This window comes from Cebus imitator, unplaced genomic scaffold (assembly GCF_001604975.1).
Source record: "Cebus imitator isolate Cc_AM_T3 unplaced genomic scaffold, Cebus_imitator-1.0 Scaffold40, whole genome shotgun sequence".
NCBI lineage: Eukaryota > Metazoa > Chordata > Mammalia > Primates > Cebidae > Cebus > Cebus imitator.
Window position 1 is genome coordinate 3,725,452 of NW_016107355.1, and position 24,397 is coordinate 3,749,848.

Consider the following 24,397-nt stretch of genomic DNA (forward strand, 5'->3'; position numbering starts at 1 on the left):
TGGGTCCAGGTTCAAGTAATTCTCCTACCTCAGCCTCCCAAGTAGCTGGGATTACAGACACAAGCCACCATGCCCAGCTAATTTTTGTATTTTTTAGTAGAGACAGGGTTTCACCATGTTGGCCAGTTTGGACTTGAACTCCTGACCTCTTGGTCCACCCACCTCGGTCTCCCAATATGCTGGGATTACAGGCATGAGGCACCATGCCTGGTCCCATTATTTTATTTTCTAAGTCCTTTATTATAATTATAGTTTAAAAAATTGTAATGTAGATCTTTCTTGCTATTTTTTTCTTGAACTTTTATTTTGCTTTTAATGGACAATGTGTGTTTTATATATACTTATAGATAATAAAGTCTGTGAACCCTAATTTGCTTTTAGTTAAAATGCTTTTAGATTTTGGTCTTCTGCATTTCAGAGGTAAGCCATCATATCATCTGCAAATAAAGTCTTTCAATTCTATTATATAATATTTATATTTTTAAACTTCAAAGCAATTTTGAATAACAGTGAATATTGATGGTAGATCATAACCCTATTTTGTCTTGTTTTGATGTTAAATATAGTTTCTTTTTTAAGCTTTTATTTTAAGTTCAGAGGTAAAAGTGCAGATTTGTTACATAGGTAAAGCGCATCATAAGGGTGTGTAGTACAGATTATTTCATCACCCAGATATTAAGCCTAGTACCTAGCTATTTTTCCTGGCCCTCTTCCTCCTTCCCTCTACCCATCAAAAGGTCCCAGTTTGTTTTGTTTACCTGTATGTGTCCCTTTGCTTTGATCATTAGTTCCCACTTATAAGTGAGAACATACAGTGGATTTCTGTTCCTGTATTAGTTTGCTAAGGATAATGGCCTTCAGCTCCAGCGCTGTTCCTGCAAAGAACATAATCTCATTCTTTTTTATGGCTGTGTGGTATTCCATGGTACAAATATACCACATTTTCTTTATCCAATCTATCATTGATGGGCATTTAGATTGATTCCATACCTTTGCTATTGTGAATAGTGCTGCAATGAATATATACATGCATGTGTATTCATAATAGGATGATTTATATACATTTGGGTGTATACCCAGTAATGGGATTGGTGTGTCAAATGGTATTTCTGTTTTTAGCTGTTTGTGGAATCACCCAGTATCTTCCACAATAACTGAACTAATTTACACTCCCAACAACAGTGTATAAGTATTCCTTCTTCTCCACAACCTCCTCAGCATCTGTTATTTGACTTTTTAATAGCAGTCACTCTGATTAGTATGAGATGGTATCTCACTGTGGATTATTTGCATTTCCCTAATGATCATTGATGTTGACCTTTTTTTCCATATGATTGTTGGCCACATGCGTGTTCTTTTAAGTAGTGTCTGTTCATCTCCTTTGCCCATTCTTTAAGGTTTTCTTTTTCCTTTAAGTGTCCTTTATCTTATTAGTTAGTATTTTAAAACTAAGCATTATAAAATATAGCTTGATTCCCTTTATGTGTAATTTAGAATTTTTAAGAATGGTAGCTGAATTTTTTCAGATACTTTTCAGAGCCAACTATTATGAAATTCAACAAAGCCCCACTCTTATTCAGACAAAACATGATTTTAAAAATGAATAACATGAGAGCAGTGGTATAATAGCCATCCAGACATCTATCTATTTAAACTGTATCTCAGGCATACTGATTGAGTTAACATCTTTATTCTTGCTTAATTCTTAATTAGTTCATTTGTTAAATTCTTTTTAAAGCATGTATTAAAATCCTCACCATTGTTACAGTTTCAATCAGAAATCCTTTAGCTTTTATATTTTGCTTAGGAAGTTTTATTCTATTCATTGGGCACATACTAGCTTTTGCTTTATATGTTCTTCATGAGTTATTTACAATTGAAAAATATGTTTATTTATTTTTTCCAATAGCTTAGAATAAATAAGACTTTAGCAAATATAAATATATTTCCATATTAAAGGGTTAAGCCTGGTTATTTCCAAATCTGTGGTAGAGGAAGATAATATTTTATGAACTGTATATAATGTATTTGTAACAAATGTGAGATGCCTTGAGAAATCAATAACACAGACATAATAAAAAGAAAAAAGTGATAACCAACATGAATAATTTCTACTTTTCAGCATTGTTTTAATGACTTTTCTACAAGCATGATTTCTCTTTTATTTTTCAACTATCCTTTGAGATTATTGGCTATTATGCTGACTTTATGATTGTTTATTCAGATCCAGAAAGCTTAGGAAGTTTGCAAGTGCACATGACTGAGCTCTCTAAGGCTAAATGTCCTAAGTTTTCTGAGCTTTGAACCTCCAGCCTTGATTGGTCTGGTTTCATGTGACCCATGATTTTAGATGAAGCAAAGACACACACTGATCTTTGCCTCATGTCTCTATAAGATGATAAAAATACCAGATTTTGATTAGGGAAAATTAACTATGTCATTGTCTGTCAAGTTAGGGAATATTGTAAACATTTTTAATTTTACTAAGTGTAAAATAACAGCATAACTCTCCTCTATTCAGAGTTAGCCAGTTTAGTATGCTTGTCATGAATTATTTTATAGATTTGAGGACTTAAGATTAAAAATTCTAGCATACTTAAAAAATGAGAACAAATTACATAATAAATTGTGTAAATAAGGTACAGAAATATTTTACCTTTGTTTAGCAAGTTTTAGGCTTATTATGATTTATACATCATTTTCAAGGCTGCTCTTTTATTTGTAGTTTTTTAATATAAATATTTCTTTTGAAAGTGGTTGTTGGTTAAAGTATGAAGTGGTGATGCTCAAACATGGGTTACTGTTGCTTTATTTTAGAGTACTTTTCCAAAAATTAATTATCCACATGACTTTATTAAATTAATTTTATAGATCTGTATTACATGACAACTTCCAAGTAAAAGTAGGTTTCATTTACAATTCCCAATATGAAGCTCATTCTGAAATTAGAAAATTATAGTATTATATTTATAACTCTCAGTGTGCCAGTTTAAAAAAAAAATCGTTCTAAGACAAATTAGGTCGTTTCTAAAGAAATTATATATATATATATATATATATATATATATATATATATATAATCATTTACAGAGAATTACAAAGTAACTAAGTTTGTCATTCTTAGCATATGAATAACTATAACCAACTAAGTCTTAGATTTTTTTTGGCTTTTTTGCGTATGTTAAATACAATAACACTTCTTGAGTAAAATTATCTAAATTTAGTAATTTTTATCTCCTACTCTATTGAAAAGATCTTCAACAATGTTGTCATGAATTCATTTCTATCTCCATAGTATTTTATATTTTAAAGTGTTGTCATATTATTTTCCTCATAATGTTCATTTTACACATGAGTAGAAAAGTACTCACAGAGTTGGAGTGAGTCTCCTAAAATCACATAGCTAGTCAGTTACATGTTGTAAACAAAATCTTCCTCTTGAGTAATCCTGTATGATGCATGGCATGTTAAATTTTATAGTCTTACATGTTGCTAAAGTTCTTCTGTTTATTACACAAATGGTGGTAGAAGATAGACAAGGTAGAGAACTAGCTGTAAAAAAAGTTATAAACAAAAGCTTCGAGAATCATATATATTTTGCAACACATTTCAATATAATATTGAAAGACAAATGTTTTCTTTATGTTTAAGCCCTAATGCAATGTTTTTCTTGCCTTTCAGTTGCAAAAAATGTCTATTTACAGGAGATATATATATATATATATATATATACACACACACACACACACACTTACAATTCAAGTGCAAATGTGAGTGAAAAGAGCTGAGAATATGTTTAATCTGTTTAAAATGTGTTTAGATACAGCCTTGAATAAATCTCTTCCTACACTCTATTTAGATAGGGTTTACGTTTATGTCTGGAACATTAAATCTGCTTGGAATATGTCATGCTTCCACTTCCCTCTCTCTAGTCCTGATAGACATTGCTTATCAATTACAGTTTTCTTTCCTGTTGAACCAGTTCTTGGGATTAAGCAGGTTCAATTCTCATCTCTATGAAGTTCATTTCTACTAATCAGTTGGTATTGACAAGTGAAATTAAACACATTTTCCATTCCTCTTATTAAGTCTTAGACTTCTGTGCAACTGCCCCAGAAAAATCCTCATATTTTCAAAAACAGCAAAACTTGTGAGTAGACACCTAACATTTGCATGCTGACTCATGCCTGGCAATTGGCTAGGAATTTACCAGAGTGTTTCCTTTAATCCATTTAATCTTCAGAAGAGTTTCAAATTTTACAAATGGAGAAATCAAGACTCAGAAATGGAATATTTTATCTCTTACAGCAGAGCAGAAAGTGTTAGAGATGCATTCAAATTTTCTGCTTAGTAGGAGGTTACTGTAACATGTCGGCTGCACAACTCCTGCCTCAAATAATCATTTTGAGAACTCCCGATCTCTAAATTAGATATACATTAAATAAAATTGACTAAGGTCTATCAAAAAAAAATCAGCATCCAGCATATGCCAGGCTACATTTTTTCTCATTTATTTTTTCTTTTCTTTAGGTTAAGAGAAACAACATATTATGTATATTATCATCTTAAACACTTTTGTTATATTTTCTTTTGTGTTTCAGACACGATTTCTTAAAATGGTGGCTTTTCAGACTTTGAAATTGGGGATTAAAAAGGCCACTAACTTTAAGGATTAGTAGACTACATCTAAGTTAATTACACTAGGGTGAACTGTCTCTTTCAAAATAGGTTAAAAAGTTGTAATTTCTTACAATGATATAGGATAAACAGGAAGACCTAATAAAAAAACTCACCAAAGTTTATGATCCTAAGAATGTTATTCTTAGTTTATATTTTGCCTTCAACATTTGTTGCATCCTCTACGCTTTCATGAAGACTGCAATAATGTGATCAGAGAGTTTTGTAATGTTGACAAGAGGCAGTGTGAAAGTCATGAATATAAAAAGACTGCTTTGGGACGAAGTTAAAGAGAAATTGATGGCTTTAATAATGTCAGAGACAAAAGGCATTGGACAAGCTCAGCAGCATTTAAAATATTTATTAAACCGAGCCTGTAATTTTTCATAGGAAAGTTGCTTTAATGACAAAGGGAGTCATAATACAAACAGAACAATCCAGCTGTTGCTGTGAGTCAGCACTACTTCAGAGACATTTATATTCTTACCCTCAAGCTTCCTTAGAACCTTTTCTAACAGTTGCAGCTGTGTGAATAATTTGTGGAAGAGCCATGATAGAATTACTCAAGAGAATACAAGATAATAGCATCAGGAAAAAAAAATAGCCAGTGCTTAGTTGTTTACATACCAGTGACCTGACTATTCACCTTAAATTCATTTTTGTTTTCAGTTAGAATGAAGTCACTGTATTGGGTCAGTGATCTCTGCCTCTTGGCTAAATTCAGGCTTCAAAAACAGCCAGGTTATACTGTCTCCATACTTTCTGGCAATAATGTAGAAACTTCTAAAAAAAAGATCAGAGTATGAAAGTATGAAGAATAAGAAAAAAATAAGATTTAGCCTTACAGAGATCTTTTTTTAATCACATTAGAATCTTTCTAATATTAGATTAGAAATATTATTACATTAAATGAATTCTATTAGATCCTTCCTAATATAGAGAGAAGTACTGCTCTAATCTAATGCAGTTAAGTTATGGGCCTTTGAGAAATATATCTATCTATGCTTCCTTTATTTTCCTACTATCATCATGAAATACATAATGGTTTTGTGATGATAAATGTTTACAAGGATTCCATAAAAACACCAAAGTTTCCAGATAGAAAAATCTGTGTGAATGTATTTTATTTTATTAATTTATTTTTAAATTATTTTATTTAAAATTTTATATTTTATTTTATTGTTTCCTCCATTTTTCGTTTCTATTTTTTAAGTGTCAGAATCTCACCTTAATTTCTATATTTGTATAATGTTAAAATGTACTAGTCTTATGTAGTCTTAGAGCAATTGGTCATGTGTATGCATTGCATGTCTGATTATTTGCATTTGATGCACTAAAAACCATTAGATACACTAAATAAAATGTTATTAGATTCATTTGATTTATTTAAATGGTGATATCATTTTTAAACTGAGCAATAGTTCAGTTTCCTTGAAAAGTTAGAGATGCCTTGTTAATACTGCTCTGAAATACTCTAAATGCACTAATTTATTTGACCTTCACTTTTTAAATATAATTTCTTCCAGGGATCTCTAATATGCCTTTTGTATTATAGCTACAATCAAATTCATAATTTAATGACTGTGGATACCATGTAGTCAAATTCTAGTAGATACTTTTATGAAAACATATATTTTATTATTAGGACCAGATGAAACAATTTAAGCTAAGATTGCATTTTTTTTAAGTGCTCCACTTGGCTAATTTCAACTTGAATCTATCACTCACTGGATGTATAATATAGACAAGAGAGAAAATAAGAAATAGATCAAGTTACCAGCATAATGTATTGTGCTCAGAAGTTTCTCAGTGAATAGCTGTATATTATTATCTTCAAACTCAAAAATAAATCAAATTTTATACTTTACCTAATTTTTGAATAAAATATATACATTTACATCCTGTTGTAGCTCCTTCCATTTTAGGTAGTAGAAGTTTATTTGATTACATTTTTGTAGAATGAATTTCAATATGAAATGTCAATGTTTTATGATGTTTCTATATTAATATATACACAAAATTATATTGTTTGACATGGGTATTATATGATTGTATTTGATATTATTATATAACACCAATCAGTTTAAACTATTTAAGTCAAAGGCATTTCCTGAGCTATATTAAAGACATCAAATATCATTTGGAATTATTTAGTGTATAGAAGCTTATCTTTAAATATCACCTTTTTCATAAAATGTTAGGAGCCTATTTATAGCTTTTCATAGTAGTCCATGCACATTGGATCCTAAATCCAACGTGAAAACACTTTGGTGGTCTCTATCAATTTCTTTTTTTCATGCATTGCCAATAGAAAAAAAAAAAAAAGACAAGTTTATAGAGTGCACTTCCTAACTAAAAATGACTATAACAAATGCTTTGAAATGTTCTCCGGAGGATTATTGACTTTTTAATTCAGGCTGCCGTCAATCCTCGTTTATATTTCATAATCTGTATCCTGGGAAAAGTAAGCTACTTTTAAATGTGTAGCTTGTCACTGAGGTTAAATAGTTGTTATGTCAATCACTTATCCTTCAATTCTATGTGAGTTAAAAGACACTTTTCAGAAAATCACTTAACACCAATAAACTGAGATACATGTTAATTACATAAAGATATTCTTTTTTCATACATATATACAATCTATATGAGAATTAAAGTTATATATGGCAAAAGTTATTATTCACTAGTTTTCTTTCTGTGCCTTCATAAGTACATCAATAAAGCAGAAGCAGCTAGGAATGAAGGAGGAAATTCAACATCTTATTTTAAAAGGTTTCCTTTGGGGAGTATGAGTGACAATATAAGTGGCCCATATAATATATATATTTTCCAATATGAATAATGTGGCATTTATTGCACTTATTGAGGTAATTGGTGTGCTTCCTTCCAAACTAATTCTCAAACAGACTTAGGCTGTCTAAATTTTTAATATTTCCAGAGTATAGTTGGGAAAGGGAACTAATAAGCAGTAGCGTGGTAGGCTATAGTTCTGACGTGGTGGTTTTAGTCTCTTGGTTTGCGCTACTTTTATAGTTTTAGTAAATCTGGAAGATTGGAACTTATTCAATAGTCAATGAAATTTGTATATACAATGGATCCTTCAGACACTACAAAATAAAAGTGGTGAGATTACCTTTGCATTGTATTTGAATCACCAAATAGAGTCTCAGTTTGGTTTTGGGCATTGTAGTTTTTTATTGGCATCCTGATGGCTGAAAGAAAAGGATATCGGGTAGTTCAAAATACATGCATTAACCAGAGAGTGGATGGTCCAGGTGAACAAAACTTTTATGTTCTGTTCTTGCTTTTGATAAGATATCTCCTGCAGAAACTTCTTTGACAGAGAACTAGAGTCCTCTTCCATATTTACCAAGTCATATATGTTATTAAGGACAATGTATGTTACATATACTCTCATGGCCATTCTAAATAGCAAATGCCAGATTGTAAATGTGAGAAAGGAATAACTGTGAGAAGCTTGCAACATAGATCCTGTGGAACACTTCCTCATGGTCTTCACTGCATCAGTCACTCGGCTACGTAAAGGAATTTAATGATTAAATAAGGCAAAACCTCTTCTCTCAAAGAGGCTATTATTAATCATCTATAGCATATCATATATTGCTGTATGATATATATTGTTTTACTATATATTGCTTTACAATATACAACTCTTTGTATTTTTATAATTCTGTTTGATTTTCAAAACCTTAAAATATGGTACAATATTTATTTTGTATATAAGAAAAAAGACTCAAAATGTTTGAAAATGAGCTTGAGATCACATAACTGTTAAGCAGCAGAATGAAGACTCAAGATCTTCATTTGTCTCAGTCTAAATGTCTTTAAATGACAACAAATAAATGTAACCTTATTAGCAGGAAATTTTCAAAATCTGAGGTCCAGAGCTCACTTGAGGAACGCTTTCATAAAAACAATATGCATCTTAAATATTAAATACCATTCTCCTCAGTTAAGAAAATTCAGCTGTCCAGAACAATTAGCTTTCAATGTGAATAGATTTAATATTTGTATTAGAGATAGCACGTTAATCTTTCTTGGACAGAACAGTATGCTTTTGGATATTGGAATTAAAGTGTCTAAACCGTTTGCCCTAATATATCCAAATCTCAACTAACCTCAAAACTTTACGTAGAATGATTATTTGAAAATTATACAATTCATAGTCCATCATTGCATAATTTCTGAATCATTTCCCACAAAGCTTAGTACATTATAATGGCAATTATACTGTTCTTGGAATACTTGGCACTTGTAGATAATCGATACATATACATTTACTCAATGAATGCAGGATTTCTTTCGCAGCATTTTTGCTGGTAAATGGGGTAATTGACTGTCCATACAATTGCATGTGACATTTATCGAACTACCTATGACATAACTAATCACTGGAAACATGTAAAATACTCAGCATCATGCACATACTGTAAATATCTCCTCCACAGCCACATTCACTACACTGCCTGTCATACTCCCCTAAACACTTCAAAATACGATTCATTTCCTTTAAAGCACTTTGTGTTGACAACTCCCTTTTTTATGTAACTACCACACCTCTTTCACTCTACTACAGGATATAAAGTGTTCTGTTACAATTATTGTTTTCTGGTTTTCATTACTGAGCAGCACATACTCTGAGAGTATGAGACATGTCTTGTCCATCTATGTCAATTAACAGTTTACAGTTTATCATATATATTAAGTAATCAATACATGACTAATTCAAAAGTGAGTATTTCATTAGTGGTACAATTTTTAGATCGTTTCTGCAAAGATCGGTTTTATCAGTTTTGTGGAATGGGAATGGAAATGAAAAAACATTTGATGGCTAAAATTAATATAATGGTAACTAAAGGCAATAATAACTAAAGGTACCGCGGACATGGTTTATTACTCCATTGATTTTAGTCTTATTTCATTTTTATCAATAACATTTTAAATAATGTTTTGGAACATTTTCTCAAAGGGTTTGAGGACTATATGTTAAATACATTTATAGATAGTTAATATATTTTTGCTTAATTACATTTAAAATATTTGAAATATTTTGTTACTTATATTTACAAACATGCAAACTCGTATCATGCAAACTTACCAAATTCACTTATTATCACAATTTGTCTAAATAATCTTTTGTATTTTAATTTACTCTATGCCATCTACAAATGCTTAAGATAACTCAACATAATAAAGAAAATATTTTCTTGTTTTCTAAAAGTAAATGACTTTTCCGTAATTATGGAAAAGATCATACTATTTTACTTCTTTAAAATGTTACTATAGTGAATTAAATTCAATTATTTTTTGAATGTCTATAATTAACCAAGGTGTTATGGTATATTACTATTTTAATGTTCTGATATATTTTGGTTGATAGTATTTCGTATGGGAATTTTCATCTATTTTGAGTGACACCGATCACTAATTGTTCTTTCTTCTAATGTCTTGCCACATTTTGGCATTAAGTTTATGTCGACCTCATAAAACAAAGCCAGGGATTTTATTAGTTATCTCTGCTGCATAATAAATTAGTGAAAATATTAGTGGCTTAAAACAACAAACATTTATGTCCTTTGAGATAGTAGGAAAATCGAGATATGCAATCATTAATACAAAAATGAGATAATCAAATAATTTGAGAACAGCTCTGCTAGGCGATCCTGGCATAAGATCTTTTCTGAGATTTCAGTCAACATGTTGCTTAGAGCCATAGTCATCTGAAAGCTTGATTGAGGCTGGTGTATCTACTTCCAAGGTTACTCACTCACATGCCATTAGCAGGAGGCCTTAGTTTTTTGCTGGCTGTTGTCATGGGCCCTCTCTCTGCACCTTAGCATATAAGCATCCCCACAAGATTGATTAAGTGTCTTATGACATGGCAGCTGAATTCTGCAAGAGCAAGAGAACATGAGAATATTGCAATACCTTTTATGACCTAATGTTGAATATTTTGAACCATTACTTTGCCACAGCTCTGCTCATTAACAGTACATCATTAAATCCAGCCCACAGGTCCCATGTGTAAAGTGAGAAACATTAGTCTCTACCTTTTGAAGACAGCAGTGTCAAAAATTGATAGAGATATTTTAACAGTACTGAAGAGCTGCCTCCAGCCCCATTTTATTCGCTAGAAGAGTTTGTATAAGATTGGTATTATTTTTACTTTATTTGGGGAAAGTTCTAAGTTTTCTTTGATTAAAAGTTTTTAAATATATTAAATTTATTTAAATGTTATAAGACTTTTTAGATTTTGTACTACTTTTTATGTGGTTCTGCTAGATGCTTGTCTTTCCAGAAATCTGTTCATTTTATTTAAAGTTACGTGTTGGCATAAAACTGTCTATAATTTGTTCTCTCTAGTTTGTACCATTTCTGTAAGAATTCAGTTCTCAATCTGACTTTCTTGGTTTGCCATTTTGTTTTTTGGAGTTGCTTTTAATGACTTTTCTTTTCTTCTTTGATATTCTATTGTTTTACTGTAATGTGTATACATCATCCTTTTTTAAGGAAGTTCATCATCTGTGGGCTTTTGGAATCACTGGTTTGATGTCTTACACAGATCTGACAATATCACAATGGTTACCTTTTCAAATATTCCTCTCTTCTTTTACTTCAGTTAAATATATATAAGATACTCTTAATCTATTCTATATCTACTTACTCTCTCATCTGTATTTTCTGTATTTTAAACCTCTGTGCTTTATTGTAGATATGATTTTTTTTTTCTGTCTTAACTTTCTATTATTTTTTTGTTCTTCATCTGTATCTAATCTGGGTTAAATATAAAAAGTTTATAATTTCATTTTTGTCATTTAAAAATATATCGTTTCTAGTTGATTCATTTTAATTACATTATGTTTTATAGCTTCCAAACTTTTTTACGTTTAGCTATCAGCTCTTTAAACACAGGAAGCATACATGAGTAATAACTCCAGTTACCAGAGTTTTGTGGCTCTTTAAAAGTTGGCTGTTGTTTTTATTCTTACTGGTTAAGTTTATATATTTTGAAGAAAGCCTTGAGATATTGTGTTGCATTCAGCAAACTTGATTTAATAAACCATTTTAGAAATTATTTGAAATCTAAAGAAAATAGGTTAAGAGAGTTATTTTATCCATAACTGCCAGGCACTGGGGTACTAGAGAGCCTGCAATGAATCTTTGGACATTTTGTGGCCACTTGAATTCAATGCAACTAGTGACCCAGTACAGAGAAAAAGAGCTACTATGCCATGGTCTCCAAACAAAATTATTGTGGGCCACAATACTAAGCCCGTTTACTTTAGCTGAGGCTGACTACCAGAATCAGCTGATTCCCAGATATTATCATGTATTTGGAACCATAAATAAACACATAATCCTGGCTTTACACAAGTTTGGGGTCTGGTAAGGTAGAAGAGATAAATCACTGTATTTGATTCAATACAGTAATAGGGCCAGACCTTAAAGGAACACACACTGAATTAATTAATGGCTAAAAGAAAAAAAAAATACAAAACCTCTCAAGATGTCTTATTTTTTAAATTACACACACACACACACACACACACACACACACACAGACACACACACGGGCACACACATCTATGTATGTATATACATAGGAGAGAGAGACAGAAATAAAATGCCTTTGATTGGTAATCAACTCCGACTTCAGAATCTCCACCTGGTTTGGGAAATATTATTGAATTCCAAATGTACCATTCAGTAGCTTAAAACATATTTACAAGATTGTGTAAACATCACCAATACCTAAGCCCCTAGAACATTTTTATCACCTCCAAAATAAACCTTACATCCATTAAGCAGTCATATCCCATTCCTCCCTTTTCTCAGTACCTACCAATGTGCTTTCTATGTCCATGGATTTGCCCATTCTGGATGTTTTATATATGGATTAATATAATACACGTACATTTGTGTCAGATTCCTCTCACTTAGCATAAAACCTCCATTATTCATATTGTAGAATGCATTAGTACTTTCCTCCTCTTATTGAATGGCTGCATCATTTTATATTCTCACCAGCAATGTCCAAGAGTTCCAGTTTCTCCATGTACTCCACAACATGTTATTCCTTGATTTTGTTTATTTGTTTAAATAGCCATTCTAGAGGGTGTAAAGTGGTACCATATAGTGGTTTTGATTTACATTTCCCTCTTTTTGATTTTTTTAAATGTTCGAGTATTTACTTGTGCTTATTAGCCATTTGTATGTCTTCAGTGGAGAAATAACTATTCAATTTTTTGTCCCCGATTTTAATTAAGTTGTTGGCTTTATAGTTGCTGATTTTTAACAGTTCGTTATATGGTATGTATACTGTCAGAATTTGCAAATATCTTTTCCTGTTTTGTGAGTTGTATTTATACTCTTTTTTGATAGTGTCCTTTGATGCACCACAAAATCTGATATATTTATTTTGTTTATATCGTTGCTTGTGCTTTGGGGTCGTATCTAGAAGAAACCATTGTCCCCTCCTAGATCAGAAACACTTACTCCATGTTTTCTTCTGAAAGTTGATTGTTTTAGCTCCTACATTTAGGGCTTTGATTCATTTTGAATTCAATTTTATTTATGATGTAAGGTAGGAGTTCAGGTTTATTTTCTTGCTTGTGGTTTTCCAATTGCCCCAGAATGATTGAAATGAAAAACTGACCATCAATGTATGTGTATATTTCTGCACTCTCAACTCTATTCCATCCTTGTGTCACTACTGTACTCCTTTAATTGCTGTAGTTTCATTGGATGTTTTGAAATCAGCAGGTATAAGCCTTCCACCTTCATACTTTTTCAACATTTTTTTTTGGCTACTTAGAGGTCTCCTGTAATTTCATATTTATCTGAGGATTTGCTCTTTCATTTCTCAATGTTCTAAAAATGCAGTTAGAACTTTGGTAAGAATTACATTGTACCTTTGTCCTTCCTTTATTTGTCTTTGTCAATTTGGGAGTATGATCATCTTACCAACAGTCTTTACCAATTTGTACTATTTTACCAATCAATTCATTCAATCCAGGAATACAAGATGGCTCCCTATTTATTTAGGTCTTCTTTAAATTCTTTCAACAAAGTTTCATAGTATTTAATATGAAAATTTTGCATTTCTTTGGTGAACTTTATACCTAATTTTTTGTTACTATTGTAAATGGAATTATTAATTTCCCAACATGCTATAATAATAAAAAAGACTTTATTTTATTTCCATTATATATTCATTCATGTATTTATATAACTGAATTCATGGTTTCATTTAATTCCTTATACTCCCATGTAATTACTAATTATTTCAGTGCACAAATTGTACCATCTTTAGCAAATTGGAGTCTCTTTAAACTGGTTTCTATATTCTTTTAGTATGTCTAGTATTTCTCATCATTCTTTGAGGACTTCTGTAGTTTCTGAAACAAGATATTCCAGGCTTATCTTATATTTTCCCTAGCAAAATCCCAGAATAGTTTTTGTCCAGGTGACACTGGTATATTTCAGTGTATAAGGCTATTTGGAAACTATGTAGAAATGTATAGCATCATTAAAATACATAATTTATGATTTTTCTTATTGCAATTTTGTTTCTTTTGGTAAATTAAATGCAAAATATGGATCACTAATTCACTTGCTCTTTCGTTTCTTTCCTTAGTTCCTCCAGTCATCCGGGTGTATCCAGAGAGCCAGGCTAGAGAGCCTGGGGTAACTGCCAGTCTTAGATGCCATGCAGAGGGCATTCCAAACCCTCAGCTCGGCTGGTTGAAGAATGGAATTGATATTACACCAAAGCTGTCAAAACAACTCACACTTCAAGGTGCTTTTTACTTGCATTTATTTCTCTTAAATGACCATGTTGAAGATTTATACTAAAATTTATAACGTTATTTGGAAGAAAAGAGAAAAATGAGTGTTGGTGGCAACAGAATGTCACGAATATGAAAAAAATGCATATATCTAAGAAATTATATGGGAAAGAGTCTTTTAACATTTTAATGTTTTTTAATAATAGTCTTGTCATAATGATGAATGATGTCATTATTTTGGTGATAGGTAAAATTATTAAATTATGTATCTTTAAAATACTTGTCCTGTGCATTACAGCAGTTATGCTGGACAGAATAATTAGATATCGTCATAGAAATTCGTTTCTGAAGTTACTTTTAAAATGTTTAAATATTACATTCAATACGTATTATAGAGTATTTCAATACAGAATTTTTAATGAATTTTTTAGCATATTTTGTAAATGAAAGAAGAAAAATATCAAAAAGTTACAGTTTTCCATTTACATTTTTTAAAGTTTGTATTACATTCTAGTATATAAAATATTTTACATATTCTAATGTGTAGACATAAATAAATTACTATATAATAGATAAAAACATTCCAAAATATGTGGAAAAAAAAAACCGGGCAAGATTTGTAAGGTCAAATAATTTGAATAGTCTAAAAGCAGTTGCAAATAATATATTGATTATACTATCAGAAAAAAAAAAGCACAAATCTTTTGTTCATTGTTAGGGGTAGCACACAACACTCGTTTTACTGGAGTATCTTCTGCGGGGAAATTACATTTCTTATTTTGTAACTTTAAAGTTTTAAAATTTATACTATTAAACGTGAACATATTTTATGACTTTATTACATAGAATTTTATTATTCTGCTTTAATAGTGGATATATTTAATCATTATACATTTGTAAATAAAACTTTTTAAAACTTTTACTTATTTTTGGAAGTCAGTAGAGACATGTCTGTCAAAGTGTCCTTAAACTTTAAAAACTTTAATCCTGGAAATCACTAATGTGTATATGTAGGTCACACACATTTACACATGTATCTACTGATTACATCAAGAGGTCTTTAATCTGAGAAGAGAAGATGTATCTAATTAACATAAATGAAATGAATAAAAGTCTAAATAGCTTCTGATTTTGTCTCTTGCCCATTTAATAGCAGTAAACCATATTATAAAAGTGTATAGAATTTTTGCTTTCAGGTATATACATGACAGGAAATTTTTGAAGTTGTAACACTCCAGATTCAACATTTAAAAAGAGAAGGTGCTTGCAAAGAAATTTCTGTTAATTTTTAAGACAGGAAAAAATAGTTAAAGTTTTGAGAGAATATTGCAAAAAATAAAAGGAAGGAAGGAAGGCTAACTGAAGAGATCGCTCCAGGTACGTGGGGTATAAAACTCCATGTGGCTTAATAACTATTTAATTATCTACTCACTCATCAGATGCTTCTTTGGTGTTTGTGTGTAAGGTCAAAGTCCAGGAACTAATTTAATGTCTATGACAATGGCTGGGATAATATGTTAATTAGAGAGTGAAAGGAAGATATTTTAGTCTCTTTCTATTATTTTCTTCCCTTCTCTGTTAATAAAATATTTGTGCTTTCCCAAAGCACAAATTAACAGGCAAGGGAAGAAAGTAATAGAAAGAGACTAAAATTCATCAAGAGGCAGACTAGTTGATAGTACGGAAAAAGGGCAAGTTAAAATTAGAGTTTGACAATGGCAAATGCATAGAAAATTTATTGTAATTGTAAAAGTTATTGAAAAGTGTTTACTTCAGGTGATCAGCTTGTTCTTATGACATTTAGAAAAACAGTATCAGTAACAATCAGTTTTCAGTGTGTTTTAGAAATGAAAAGGAGACAAGGAATACACAAATCTTCTTTGGCCACATTTTGAAAGGGAAAAAAAAAGTAGAAGGCAGCAGCTCCTGGTGGGGAGGCTTAGGACTAATGGAGTTATTTCTTCTTGGATAATTTATCAATCTTAAGAAAGTAGCAGTAGGGAGAAATGAGGAGGATGAAGGATGTAGGGAGAGTCATAGAAATCAATAAGAAATAAGGGACATTTGCCTGGGGAAGAAACAGAAAATTTCCTGTGAGAAGTAGATGGAGGTGAAACTACGAACAGGAAGTTTTGAAGTTGCTTTCTGATCACTTCTATTTACCTCACGATTGAAAGATCAAGATCACTTGCTGAGAGTCAAGTTAGTATTATGATGGGAAACATCAAACAAAGTATATAAAGATTTGAAGTAAAAGTAGAGGCGGTTATGAAAGGCATCTAACTGTATAGGTCAAGTGAAATGAATAGCAAGTAGTTTTGAATGTCCTAGGAATTGAAAACTGAATTTGAAAATTATAAACTTGCTTATGCAATAGTCTCATAACTTTCCCAGAGACCTGGCTTCAAGGATACCAGGTGCAGAGATAGGTTAGCTTATTCTAGTTCTAGAGGTTAGTAAGGCAGATGTGTCAGGATAGTAAATAGACAAAGGGATTGGTAGTTCTGGCAATAGAGTGGTAACGTCTAAGAATGCTAGATTACACAAGAAGGGAAGAAAGACAATGGTACATATTGGTTAGGAGAACATGTAAAAATGTTACGAGACAGTATTTAAAGAAGGAAAAAATGTATTTGGTGCTTCAAAACAAAGCCTAGAGAATTTAGGCTGTTAAGTGAGTGGATCCTGAAAAAAAAATGGTATGATTTTGGAGGAGGCCATATTTTATATAAAATAAGAAGGTGAAGCAAATCAGAATATGTTGTTTACTACCTATCTTTTAGAGCAGGTTCCTATAAACTAACACTTATAGACCATATCTAAATAGCTGTCTGTTTTTGTAAGCAAAGGCATTTTTTGTTTGTTTGTTTTTGCTTTTGTTGTTGGTGGTGATTAGTTTTCAGAATACAGTGGCACTCATTTATTGTGTGGCTGCTTTAATGCTGCTATGGTAGAGGTGAGTAGTTGCCACAGATACTATGTGGCCCATAAAGCCTAAATTATTTACATCTGGCCTTTTGCGACAAAATGAAAACCTGCCAACCTCTTTTTTGAGAAGTGATTCTCGACAAGTGATGAGGGGAATAAGGGTGTGTAGTATGCATTTGCAAATCAAGAAAGAAGTTCAAGTTATTCTCTCTAAAACATTCACATCCACTGCCTCTCCATCTCTCACATCCCTTGAGAGCTACTGGCTCCTAGCAATGGCAATCAAGCTCTTTTCTCATTGGCTTTCTACCTTTTTTTCCCCAAACAACCACACTGATTACGTTGCCTTTTATCTGTCACAGATAGTCATGTCCCATTCTACTGCCTGTGTCATTTTTCTAAGTGAATAACATGGATCACACAGACACCAATGTGCACACAAACACACACACAGCATACACAGGCATGCACACACACATCCACACAGAAAGAAAATAGAAAGAAAACAAAAAGAAAAGAAAGAGAAACTTAAACAAATGACTATACTAAATACTCAGCTTTAGAGCAAGATATGTCAAGAGTTCAGCTTTTACACTTACAGTCAAATAACATGATCAATTTCTTACTATACTCCCTGATTCCTCACCTAATAATTAATTATTATCTGATATATTGAGGGATAATACATGTGAAAGTTCCTAGAATCTTGCCAATATATAGTAAATGATTGTTTATACCCCGGTTTTTCACATTGGAGAATCCGACTCATTATTCAAGGGTTAGCTTAAAAATTATCTCACCAAGATGTAAAACTTGGATTAATCACACCCTTAACTCTTTGTTCACACATTCTATATCAACTTCTATATTTTCCATGTTTATCTTACATATAGTTCTGACAAGAGACTGAAACTTTTGTATACAAGTCATGTGCGATTATCTTTCTGTCCTCTTTCCTAATAATAACAGATATACAATAGGAACTCAATAAGCTTGATTGGGCTGGGCATGTTGGCTCACACCTGTAATTCTAGCACTTTGGGAGGCTGAGGCAGGTTGATTTCTTGAGGTCAGGAGTTCTTGACCAGCCTGGGCAACACGGTGAAACCCTGTCTGTACTGAAATACAAAAAAGAAATTAGCCAAGTGTGGTGGCGTGTGCCTGTAGTCCTAGCTACTCAGGAGGCTGAGGTAGGAGAATTGCTTGAACCTGGGAGGCAGTGGTTGCAGTGCACTCCAGCCTGGGTGGTGGAGCGAGACTTCGTCTCAAAAAAATAAAAGACGAAGCTTGATGAATGGCAATAGTAAACCTGCATAATGTTGCTCAATTAATTATGAAAACATCTTTCATATATATTTACCTGCAAATTAATCATGTTGCTATTATTAGATTTCTGTAAAGCTTAGGGGAATGTAAGTTCTGAATATTTTAAGTAAATACAGAAATGAAATTATACTTACCATTATGAAATACCTCATATACAATGTAGAATATAGGAAATGGTACAAAACATAAAATATGCATTTGATAAAGAGTATTGGGCTCTCTATTACAGAATGACAGCACAATTTATGAACACTTGAATGCTTCTGGAATCATTTGGCAAATCATTTCCTTCAAAGTATGGAAGTAAGAAGGAAAACGGTTTAATTAGGACAAGTCAAGAGAACTGTTTGTGTAATCAGAAAGTACTGTACCAAAACTGAAATTGTAGTTTACAAGTTGCATTTCCCTTCTTTTTTCAGCAAATGGCAGTGAGGTTCACATAAGCAACGTGCGCTATGAAGACACTGGAGCATACACTTGTATTGCAAAGAATGAAGCAGGAGTGGATGAAGATATCTCTTCTCTTTTTGTGGAAGACTCTGCTAGAAAGACCTGTATGTATTCAACTGCCCCCCACCATGCACACACTATACTCAACATACATTTTTACAGCTTTTTTAAAAAGGTAAAGGCACCAGAAAACTGTGAATTGCACAATGCGTTATAACAAATAGATTTTATATGTAGGAAGGATAGAAATCTTGAAATACTCAAAGCAGATTTAAAGATGAAAAAAAAAGTTGTGAAATTTTCATTACAACACTAGATTCTATGTTTTTTGCAAGTGTACATATGGTGTTACAGGTTCTGTCTTCCCATTTGCTCTTGGAGGAATTTATATCTCTGGCAAAATCCCTCTCCTCAATTAAATGTGAGGAATTCAAGGCCCCCAGATGTATCCAAGGTGTATCTTATAGGTGGAATAAATTACTGTATTTCTTTTCCTGTCAGTTACATTGCAGTCACTGGATTAAGACCTGTACAGCATCCTTCTCTACAGAAGGTTCAGTGGTAACTGCCACGCCAAGGCATTCACTGCCCCTGACACAAAAGCACACTGTTGCTGATCATGGTTTAGTACTAAACATCTTTTGTCATCATGGTTCATGTTGTCTGCTGATTTCCTGAAGTTATACCCAAAATGTCTTGTTATCTTTTATTTTATTAATTACTTGGCAAAGGGATACAGAAAGTGTGGGGATGCTGAGGATGGATTACTTTTCATGATAGCTGGATTGTTTGTAACTCAAACTACCATTATAGCATTTATCAAGTGCATTCTCTGTAAGCAGACAAATAGGCTTTTTCTTCCCTTGCTCCACACGTGCCACAGTGTGGCTGTTTTGGGATATTGTCTGGGTGTTTGTGAAATGACTATTTCCTTTACTCTCTGCTCTTCAATATGACCTGTTAGGCTGCTATTAATATATGTTTTACAAGAGTCTGATATTATTGGACCCTCTAACTTGACAGGCCCATTTCCCTGAATCCAGTGTTTGAACAAGGTTAAAGCATTTAGTCACGCAGGAGTCTTCCCACTCCTTCTTAAGTCATTGAGTGCATATTGACATGAGTGGATCCGCTGAGAAAGGAGGATCTTACCCAGGTTCCAACTACTAATATAGTATTATCTTCATTTTATCTGGTTAGGGCAACCATCATTATAAAGAAATGTTAAAAAAAAAAAAGTTTTTAGAAAAAAGAAAAAAAAAAGCTGGATTTAATCCATAAGATTACCATAATATCTACCATAATTCCTTTACTCTATTCCTTTTATGCAGTACAGTCAGCACTAATTTGTAATTCACTTTCTGTTAAAAGTTAATTTTAAGTGACAAGTAATTAAAAATGTTTGTTTTCTTTGCCCTTATGATGATGTTTATAAAACAGATTTTAATATCAACTCTATTCACTTTACTTTCTTTCAGTGTTTGTCATGTACCTTTTAATATATTTCCCTCATTACAACAGTAAAACACCTAGCCAAAGCTTCTTAAATCATACAACCTTTTAGTGTGTAAATTCTAGGAAAATTTAAGGGGAAGATTTAACAGGATTAAATTTTCAACAAGGTTTAAATCTTGTTGAAGTAAAAGTGCCCATTTAAAAAATAATAATGCATATGATTAAAATCAGGACAATGCTAAATAAGTAAACCGAGTAGAATATTAGTAACTCCAGAAAAATATGAACTGCAAAAGTAATAACATCTACTTGATAGAAGACAGTTTCCCTTGGGATACTTCCTAATAGTTAAATGCTAGAATCCTCTGTGACAAAACAACCAAAATCACGTGGATGCCACATTAGTGAAAATCATTGCGTTTTGTAAGCCCCATCTTAAGGATTGTGGATCTGAGTTTTTTTCTAGTAATTTCATGGAAAGAGACCAATACTAGTTATATATGGCACGTTTGTATTTTGGAGTGCTAGATATTTTCTTTACTTTTTAATTTTACTTTTTCAATAATTTCAAATTTTATTATAAGCAGGACATGTCCGGGTTTGTTACATAGCTATATTGCTTGATGCTGAGGTTTGGGGTGCAAATGATCACATCATCCAGGTAGTGAGCATAGTTCCCAACATGTTGTCTTTCAGCCCATGCCTCCTTCCAGACCTTGCTTCTTTAGGAGTCCCAGTGTCTATTTTCCCATCTTTATATCTATGTGTATTCAATGTTTAGTTCCTACTTATAAGTGAGAACATGTAGTTTTTAGTTTTCTGTTCTTACATTAATTCACTTAGGATAATGGCCTCTAGCTTCATTCATGTTGTTGCAAAGGATAGGATTTCATTCTTCTTTATGGCTGCATAGTATTCCATGATGTATACGTACCAGATTTTCTTTACCCAGCCCACCATTGATAGGAACTAGATCGATTCCGTGTCTTTGCTATAGTAAATAGCGCTGCAACAAACATGCAAGTGCATATGTCTTTTCAGTAGAACGATTTATTTTCTTTTGGATATAAACTCAGAAATGGGACTGCTGGGTCAAATGGTACATATATTTAAAGTTCTTTGAGAAATCTCCAAACTACTTTTCACAGTGACTGAACAAGTTTGCTCTCTCACCAACAGGATATAAGCATTCTCTTTTCTCCATAGCCTTGCCAGCATCTACTATTTTTTGAACTTTTTAGTAATAGCCATTCCGACTGATGTGAGATGCTTTCTCACAGCAGTTTTGATTTGCATTTCTCTGATGATCAGTGATGTGGAGCATTTTTCACATGTTTGCTGACTATTTGTATGGCTTCTTTCGATAAATATCTATACTTCTGCTTTGCCCATTTTTTAAATTGGATTATTTGTTTTTGGCTTGTTGATTTAAGTACCTCGTAGATTCTGGATATTAGACTTTCATTGCATGCATACTTTACATATATTTTTTCCCATTCTGTACACAGTTTACTTTGTTGGTAATATCTTTTGCTATACAGAAGCTTTTTAGTTTAATTAGGTACTTTTGTCAATTACTGTTTTTGTTGTGATTGCATTTGGGGACTTAGCCATAAATTCTCTGCCGAAGCCAATGTCGAGAAGGGTATTTCCTACCTTTACATTTAGAAGGTTTATAATTTAAGGTCTCAGATGAAAATCTTTAACCTATCTTGAGTTTATCTGTGTGTATAGTAAGAGGTAGTGGTAGTTTCATTCTTCTGCATGTGGCTAGCCAGTTAACCCAGGACCATTTACTGAAAAGGGAGTCCTATCCCTGTTGCTTATTTTTGTCTGTTTTGTCAAAGACAAGATGGCTATAAGTATATGGGTTTATTTCTGGGGTGTATATTTCATTCCATTGGTCTATGTTTGTTTTTACATCAGTACAATGCTGTTTTGCATACTGTAGCCCTATAGTATAGTACGAAGTCCGGTAATGTGATGCCTATGGCTTTGTTCTTTTTGCTTGGGATTGTGTTGGCTACTTGTGCTCTCTTTCAGCTCCAAATTAATTTGAGAATAGATTTTTCGAATATAGTGAGATACCACATTGGTATTTTGGTAGGGACATCTTTTAATCTACAAATTGCTTTATATAGTGTTGCCATTTTGATGATATTGACTCTTCCAGTACATGAGCATGAGACACTTTTCCATTCATTTGTGTCATCTCTGGCAGTGTTTTGCAGTTATACTTGTAGAGATCTTTCACATCATTGATTAAATAATTCCTAGATATTATATATATTTTTAGCTATTATAAATGAAACTGTGTTTTCAATTTGCTTCTCAACTAGAATGGTATAGGTATATAAAAATGTTGCTGGGTTTTGCATGTTCTCACTCATAAGTGGGTGTTGAACAATGACAACACATGGACACAGGGAGAGGAACATCACACACTGGGATCTGTTGTGGGTGTAGGGAGCTAGGAGAGCGATAGCAGGGTGTAGGGAAGGTGGGGAGGGATGACATTAAGAGAAATACCTAATGTAGGTGACGGGGGCGATGGAGGCAGCAAACCACCCTACATGTGTATACCTATGTAACAATCCTGCAAGATCTGCACGTGTACCCCAGAACTTAAAGTATACTAATAAAAAAAAATGTTTCTGGTTTTTGTACACTGATTTTGTATCCTGAAACTTTACTAAATTTGTCAGTTCCATGAGACTTTTTGCAGAGCCATTAGGGTTTTTTATGTATAGGATCATATTCCCAGCAAAGAGAGATACCAAGACTTTTTCCTTTCCCATTTGAATGCTTTCTATTTCTTTCTCTTGCCTGATTGCTCTGGGTAGGACTTCCAGCACTATGTTGAATAGGAGTAGTGAGAGTGAGCATTCTTATCTTGTTCCACTTCTCAGGAGAAATGCTTCCAGCTTTTGCTCATTCAGTATGACGTTGGCTGTGGGTTTGTCATAGGTGGTTCTTATTATTTTGAGTTATGTTCCTTTGATGTCTATTTTGCTGAGGTTTTGCCAACAGAAATATGAATGAATATTAGATTTTGTCAAAGGCTTTTCCTGCATCTATTGACAGATCATATGGTCTTTGTTTTTAATTCTATTTATATGGTGAACCACCCTTGAATCTAGGAATAAAGCATACTTGATCGTGATGAATTAACCTTTTGATGTGCTACTGGACTCAGTTTGCTAGTACTTTATTGAGGATTTTTGCATCTGTGTTCATCAGGGATATTATCCTGAAGTTTTATTTGTCGTTGTTGTCGTGTCTCTGCCAGATTTTGGTAACAGCATGATGCTGGCTTCATAGAATAAGTTAAAGCGAAGGCTCTCTTCCTCAATTGTTTTGATTACTTTCATTAGAATTGGTATCAGCGCTTTTTTGCATGTCTGGTAGAAGTTGATGGTTCATCCTTCTGGTCCGGGGCTCTTTTTGGTCAGTACATTTTTTATTACTTACTTACTCAATTTCCAAACTTACTGGTCTGCACAGGTTTTCACTTTCATTCTTGTTCAATCTTGAAGTTTTACATGTTTCCAGGAATTTATATATTCCGACTCAATTTTCTAACTCGTGTGCATAGAAGTGTTCATAATGGTCTCGGAGGATCTTTTGTATTTCTGAGGGATCATTTGTAATGTCATCTTTGTCATTGGTGATTGCAATCAAATAATTTGGATCTTCTCCCCCTTTTTTTAATTTTGTTAATCTAGCTAGTGGTCAATCGTTTTTATTCTTCC

The 24,397-nt window shown here is 32.5% G+C and overlaps 1 protein-coding gene across 4 annotated transcripts in view; it reads left to right on the top strand.

Moving 5' to 3' along the window:
• FSTL5 (follistatin like 5) overlaps positions 1-24,397 on the top strand; it is an 826,955-nt gene that overhangs the window by 639,114 nt on the left and 163,444 nt on the right. For all 4 annotated transcript variants that reach the window (XM_017525990.2, XM_017525989.2, XM_017525991.2 and 1 more), the window contains 2 exons: positions 14,336-14,497; positions 19,160-19,294. In XM_017525990.2, coding sequence (XP_017381479.1) covers positions 14,336-14,497; positions 19,160-19,294 — 297 coding nt within the window. The remainder of the gene's footprint in view (positions 1-14,335; positions 14,498-19,159; positions 19,295-24,397) is intronic.